We start from the raw sequence: 7981 nt of genomic DNA on the forward strand, positions 1-7981 counted from the left end.
ATTAATTAATCAAAGTATATTTTAATTTAATTTAATTTTTATTTTATTTTTATTTTACCTTTTTTATTGTTTTTTATTAGCTATATGGCGCGCGCGTAGCGCGCGTATATATTGTTCTAGTTTTATATAAAACGCGCTTTGATATATGTTCTAAACATTGGTGAGAGCTTATCGTTGTGGGGCGGTCTTTGATGTCTGGAGTTTTACGTTTCACTGGGCGTACGATTATTATCGGCACTTCGACTCTCGCGTAATTCATCGTTGAACGATACACTTGTCGCGGACCCGTTCGCCGTGAGATTTCCTCATCGTACCTCCAAGATGGATAAGAACGGTTTCCTTTTGATCCTGCTATTTATTCTCGACGCCGTGTGTGTCGACGTGATAATGTCGTTCAGTTCGAGAAGTTGCAACGACGCCGAAAGTCAATCGAGCATGCTTCAACTGAAGAGACACCTTCTCTGCGAGTATGACATGGACGTAAGACCGGTGCAAAACAACAATAATGTGACGCGCGTGAAATTGCATATAATTCCGCAATTCTTAGAATATGTAAGTACGTTGATTTGATCAGAGAATGAATTCTCTGACAACTACACAGGCGAATTAATATTTTCTTCTTCTCGTTTCAACAATCGCGGTTAAATAAGCGAAGATCATTTTATGAATTATTCGAGCCTACAATGAATTTACTAGCAAATAAGGGATATTCTGATTCAAAAAATTGCAAAAAGGATACTGTTTTTTAAATTATTTTTTGTAGAGAAACGAAAAAATCGAATAACGTCAAACTTCTAATATTCCTTTAACTTTATTATGAATATATTTTTATCGTCTAAATGACAAAAAACACTCTTTTGTATATTTTATATAATTTATTTATATAACCTATTATATATATATTATATTCTGGTGTCTAGGAGCTCGCAAAAAAAAGTATGTAGATGATATAAGTAATTATAGCTCTTCTATATATTTTAAACGCGAAAACAAAAAATTTTCTTATTCAAGAAAAATGTGACTTATCATAGAATTTTTCAATAAAATGATCGCCATTTTTTTCAGAATGGTAATATTGGTTTGGTTTTAATTTACTTAGACAATAAAAATATATATTTAAAATATGGCTTAAAGAATATGCAATTTTGACGTTATTCGGTCTTTTTGTTTCCTTCCAAAAAATTCCGGAAAAAATATATTTTTTGTAATTTCTCAAACCAAAATACTTCTTTAAAGAAATTCGTAGCGAATAAAATGCGAAGAGAATTTTTGCTTAAGAAAGAGTATCCTCTCTAAAAGAAGCCTTCTTTTCTCTCTCTGTCTCTCCCTATCTCTCCCTGCCTCTTCCCGTCTCTCCCGTCTCTCCCCGTCTCTCCCGTCTCTCCCCGTCTCTCCCTTAATTAAAGCTGCAATTTGTTTCATAGGATAATCAGGAAGAACACTTCGACGTGCATACGTGGACGTCTATGGTACGTTTGAATATGAACGATCGAAGTAAGTGATCCGTCGATCAGTTGTGTGATCGACGGATAATTTCTAAGTACTTCTGAATAATAATTGACACCGTTTATTTATCGTAAAAGTTCAACGTAATATTTCATTCTTGTAAAATGTGCTTTTGGGGGAACAGACGTGGGACGACTCGCATTTGACATGGGATCCCGCTCAGTTCAACGACATCCAGTTTATGTTTGTGTCCACCTACGAAATTTGGGTGCCGGACATTTATCTGCATAACGTGTAAGCGACGTCTACGTAACTCTGTGTGACCAAATCAATATTTCGCAATCGATCATTCATAAATCTTCTTTAATTAATATCTCTATCGGTGCTTCCATGAGAGAGCTTTAAGGGTTGTTCTGAGACATCCTGTATATATGACCATGATAGATAAAATGAAGTTAACCATGAAGATAAAATTTATAAATATAATTTATGTATGTGTATATAGTTATATACAGGGTGTCCCAGAATAACCTTCGAAGCTCTCTTAGAGGCATAGTACAGATTGATGAACATAAGAATCCTATACCATTTTGCGATATTCGCAATAATTATTAAGATAATAATTAAAGGGGATTAGTGAATGATTACGTGTAACATGATAAATGTATACTTATACATTAGATCAAGCTGAACAAAAAAATACTCTACCATTTTGCAAATTACCGCATATATTTTTAGATATTAATTAAAGAAAATTTGTGCCATGCAACAGTTTCCTTTTGTAAATAATTAAAAATTTATATAGCTATTTGCAAAATGATAAAGAATTTTTTTTGTTCAATTTGACTTAATATATAAGCGCACAACATCACTACAGTTTATCTACCACATCGCGCATAATTATTCACTAATCTTCCTTAATTAATATCTCGAGATTTATTACGAATATCGCAAAACGATATGAGACTTTTATGTTCACCTCAATCCGTTCTACATTTTCGCGTTCGAGAACGGTGATCTGGTATGCCCAGATCTATTTCCTTTTCGGGACACTAATCAAGCGAATTTATGCATTTACGCTTATGTCCATCAGGGATTTAGAAGACACCATGTTCTCGGGTTCCACGCAGACGAAGTGTTGGGTCTGGAGGAAAGGAATGGTCCAGTGGTTAACGCCGGCGAAGTATTCCACACACTGCGTCGCAGATAACACGTGGTGGCCGTATAACACTATGAACTGTTCAATACAGTTCGGTTCGTGGTCGTATTCCAGCGACGAAATCGACCTCGTTCATTACTCCAATATGGTACACGTCCAATCTGTGTACACGTGCGATCACTTCTTTTTCTTCTTTTTCGCATCAAGAACAATTCGTTATTACTGCGTTGAATGCCGTGGTCATTGGCGATCAATCTTTATATTAACAAGACTTTTCGGTATCCCACACAGCAGAAATGTTTAAAATATATCATTGGGATATCCTAAAGATATCGCAACATCTCTAGGATATTTCCATAATGTATCTTGAACATTTCTGCTGTGTGGAATACAATTAAAGGAAGAGAAAGAAGGCCAATAAGAGCTGATTGCAGTTGTTGATATAAACATTTAAACTATGAGGGAGGATAATAATGTCTGACATATATAATAATGCAAGCGTAAAACATTTTTCGGACCTGCCACATACGTGGTCAATCAACCTTCCACATCAAACCAATTTTATTCTAATTATTAATAATCTATTGTATTCTAGTATTAATATTAATTAATCCTATGTCCCATCACAATTATTAAATTGTGTACTTTTTAAACAATTCTTTAATTATTTTAATTTTACATTTAATTAATAATTTTTAATTAATTAATTATTTAATCAATGCATATTTTGAATTTTATATTAATAATTAGGACGTATGGTCGGTTTAACATGCAAGATTGTTTTATTGTATACGTGGATGTTGTACTTTAAAGTATGAAAATATTAATTAAATTTTTCTTAATTTAATAATTGATTTTAATATAATTGATTTGAACTGAATTAAAATATATTTTAATTAACAATTAGTAATTAACAATTGATTCAAGCAAAATCAACCATACAATATTTAATTGATAATTTTATACAATTAAAAACGAATTCAATTAAAAACCACTGATTTTAACAAACTCAATTAAAAACCATTTAATTGACGTCTGATATAAACAAAGGGAATCAAAGATCGTCCAATTGACAATTAAACTTAGCAAATTTAATTAAAGGCCGTTTAATCGATTAATAATTGAACTTAGCAAATTTAATTAGGGGATGTTAAACGCATAGATAACCTGTTGTACTGTTCTGTATGTAAATGCAACACTCTATACATTGCAGGTCCAAGAAATGTTCGCTGTATGCGTTCTCATACTGTTAAACATTATTGTTCTTTCATAGTTTAAATATTATATATAAATATAAATCATGATTGTGAAACATCATACAATTGTTATGGTTTTCTTTTTCATGAACATGTAAATCGAATGGTGTTCTTTAAAGACGACGATCACGGATCTGCGCGAGTACCAGAAGAACGCCGAATGGGATTTGCTACAGTTTTACGTAACGAACCATGAGGAAAATCACAAATACAATTCGGACATCACTTCCAAATTGCTTACTTATCATTTCGTTCTGAAGAGGCACTGGGGTATCATACGCATTGCGTTTGTGTCACCCGCTATAGGTGTGTACTGTATGCATACATCGTCACACGCGTACGGCGTGTTGTTTGAAATTGCATAGATTGTCAATTAAGAAATGTTTAACGCGGTTCCATGATGCATCGGTTCGCTTTCCCGTTCACAGTGTTGATGACGATGACTTTGATAACTTTGTGGCTGGATCCGACATCCTTCGAGCGGATGATAATCGCCAATCTCAATTTAATCTGCCATTTTCTGTGCATACAAGACGTACATTGGGAAATGCCGAAGAACGGCTTCAACACTCCTAAAATACGTAAGTGTGAATGAGAACCGTGGCTACTTATATCAGAATAAATGTTTGATCCTCCATTGCCCTCGTCCAGCTGACAAACGTTAGTGTTTTCGTATAAGCGAAATGTCGCGCTTGTTATTGATTAAATTTGAGTGAAAATTTAATTATTATTGCATTAATATAATATATATAATATTGCAGCTTTATAAAAACAAGTGGATGTATTAAAACATTGATTTATTATCGATTGATCAGAGTAAAGCTTAAAGCGCGCGCTTAGATCCACTGTCTGCACAATTGTAGATTAGTTCGATCTGAAAAATGAAAATATTTTCTTGTAAAGAAATGTTATAGCTACAAACAAATGTTATAGCTCAAAAAGAATTTTTTAATTTATAAAAGTTCACAAAATTTAGATAACCTGAAAGAAAAAGCTAAGATTCTTCTACAAAATTTGTTCACTTTTTTGTTATTAAGAAAGAACAAAATAGAAAATTAAAAAAAGTCTTCGTAGAGAATTTTATTCAGGATACTTTTGTTAAAGTTTTATCCACACAAAAGTATTAAAAATTCTCTATGTTATCGTGCAAACACTGACAGGAAACAGCGTTTTGAGAAAAACGCGTTTAAGATTTTGAAATAAATACTTTTTAATATAACTTTTATAAATCGAACTTATAATATTACTCAGCTATTACGGAGTCATAAGAAGTACCTTTCTGAGCCTGATTTGCTATGCTTTGTTTTAGTCTGCCTACGAGCAGTTCTTAGTCTGTTGCCTTGATCTTAGACTGTATTTCAAAACATTTTTTTCAAGGAAAATTTTCCTCAGTATAGTTTTTTCTCTTGGGCTATGTCGAATTTTACACAATCCTTTAAAATCGATAGACCGTTTCATTTTCTCTGCGTTAGAATACATTTTCAACTAATCCGCATTATTCGAAGAACTATGAACTTTTCAATTTTCTACGATTTTCTCCGGACTGTTACTTTACTTTTCCTACCTGAAACGAACAAAAGCGAAACCTAAAAAAGGATAGTGTGACTAAATTCGATTACAAGGTTACAACAGACAACTGTTTATTGTCAATCTCACTGCGTAGAATGTGGTGGAGTACGTGACTTATGCGCACTTTCACATTTTTATACATATTACCGTTAATTTTGCGAATATTTTAGTGCGCTTTGAACTACACAGACTTTTGAAACTATATACAATTTAATGAGCTAATTAAAAAAATCAATTTTTTGACATGACAAAGATATATGCCCCGTATACAGGGTGTCCCGCGTAAGACGGATCAAAAGAAAAATATAAGTAGAACACATAAAAGTGAACAAAAATTTTATAAATTGTATATCATTTTTCAAACAACCACGTAAAATTTCGAGATATTAATTAAAATAGTTGGACAAATTAGAACGCGCGATGCGACAGGCGGGACATACGGCTCGCAGCGGTCGGCGAAGAAAATGGAAGAACGCACACGTACACGGACGCACACACGGAGCTATTCATTTCAGTATGCCAAACGGCTCACCTTTCTGGCCTATAAGATAGGCCCGTGAGCAATCATCCATTTTCTTCGCCAGCCGCGGCGAGCCGTATGTCCCACCTGCCGTGTCGCCGCGCTCTGATATGCTCAACTATTTTAATTAATATCTCGAAATTTTACGTGGTTGTTTGAAAAATGGCCTATATAATTTTTGTTCACTTTAATGTTCACTTTAATGTGTTCACTTTAATGTTCACTTTAATGTGTTCTACTTATATTTTTCTTTTGGTCCGTCTTACGCGAGACACCCTGTATATCAGAATTACGAGAAATTAATTATTTTTTAACCAATTATTGTGTTCAATTGATGATTGATATGAGAAAACTCACTTGAAGACCGTTCAATTGGAGTTTCAACAAATTTAATCAAAGACCGTTTGATTAATGATTGATTTCAATTAAAGACCGTTCAATTGATGATTGATATCAGCGGAGGGAATTAGAGGTCGTTCAATTAATAATTGAGATGAGCAAATTTAATTAAATTGAAATTAACAAATTTAATTAAAGACTGTTTGATTTTGTAGACCTCATCTTATTAGCTAAGAGTTAAATTAATAATAAAAGAACGAAAAATATAATTTTTATTAAAATTTTATTAAGTTATATTATAAAAAAATTATATTACTGTGTTAATCACTACATATATGAATAAAATGTAAGACGCTTATATCGATTGAAGAAGTGGCATAGTGTCTAAAGCAAAAGATTTATAATCTAGAGATGCCTTAGGGTCCAGGTTCTCGAGTCCCACCAGTGTCGGTGAGAATTTTTAAATGTGATGTAGCATTGGAATCAAGTAATATAAAGTTTTCAAATAAAATCAGCAAGCGCTGCGACCTTTACGAATAGTTATTAGAAAAAAAGTAGTACATATCATACATAAAAGAATGTTTTTTTCTACTTAGACGTGTCTAGATAGGGCCTACATAGGCGTGCCAGAACCCAGATAGCACAAAATCTTCAGAGAATGTTCTGGGACGTTCTTAGAATGTATAAATGTCCTTAGAACATCTTTAGAACGTCCTTTGAAGATTTGTGCTGTACGGGAATAGGGCCTCGTCAAATTTACAAATTTGACCCTGACTTACAAAAGCGTTACATCTCTGTACAGGGCCTATTCGGGTTTGCCTGAATGGCGCCTAGACAGAAATGGGGAAAAGCTCTCTAGGGCCTTTACAAGCCCTCTTTTAAATTCCTACCCGGAATCTCTGTCAGGACTCGGAGCTTACAGTCATTTAATGATCTTTAATTATTTACAGTCACCTTCTACGAGAGTTCCTTCGCGATGGCGTCGTTCGCGCTCATCCTCACGAATATCCTGCGACAATTGCAAGAGCTCACCTCTGCGCCGCCTGCATGGATCTCAACGGCTACAACATTCCTTTTACGTAGCCGTGTTGGTCAGATTCTCCTAGTTAGCATCTTGGATCCGGCCGCGACTGCCAAGATAGAAATCGACGCGGATGATAACACCGATCTCGTGCAGTCAAATAGCAAAAAATCGCCATGGAGCTATGTGACAGTGCTTATCGGTTGGTTAGCTTTCTTGAGCGTCCTTCTCAGTTATGTCGTACTATTAGCCATATGTATGCCGACCAGTTAAACTGTCGATACGTCATCAATGCTAAAACTATCAAGGGAGTCTGATTCGCGTTTGTAATTTCTTATAAACTTTACTAAAATTTCTAATAATGCGTTTTATATCATTAAGCGTTAAATAAAACTGAATAAACATTTTTTCCCTTGTATTGTGTGTTTTCTTCGAATGGATATCCTGTTAATCAAATATTTCATCTACTTCCAATTATAATATGACCAATTATAATCGCAGAATAAATCAGACGGCAAATCGTATAAACTTTATAATCGACAATTGCAAGTCGGGATCTTATTGTGTACGTATATATGTACATTAAATAGATTGAATTATGTAATATTCGGTCGTTATATATATATATATATATATATATATATATATATATATATATATATATATATATA

The 7981-nt window shown here is 33.7% G+C and overlaps 1 protein-coding gene across 1 annotated transcript; it reads left to right on the plus strand.

Moving 5' to 3' along the window:
* Positions 1-222: 222 nt before the first annotated feature.
* On the plus strand, positions 223-7728 carry LOC116846404 (neuronal acetylcholine receptor subunit alpha-2-like). Its single transcript, XM_032820179.1, has 7 exons — positions 223-552; positions 1425-1469; positions 1631-1740; positions 2540-2753; positions 3981-4167; positions 4290-4442; positions 7240-7728. The coding sequence occupies exons 1-7, from the start codon at positions 322-324 to the stop codon at positions 7581-7583; spliced, it is 1284 nt and encodes a 427-aa protein (XP_032676070.1). The 5' UTR covers positions 223-321; the 3' UTR covers positions 7584-7728.
* The last annotated feature ends 253 nt before the right edge of the window (positions 7729-7981 follow it).

The sequence above is a fragment of the Odontomachus brunneus genome, unplaced genomic scaffold (assembly GCF_010583005.1).
Source record: "Odontomachus brunneus isolate Ranch 3 - 2012 unplaced genomic scaffold, Obru_v1 Obru_scaffold_063, whole genome shotgun sequence".
NCBI lineage: Eukaryota > Metazoa > Arthropoda > Insecta > Hymenoptera > Formicidae > Odontomachus > Odontomachus brunneus.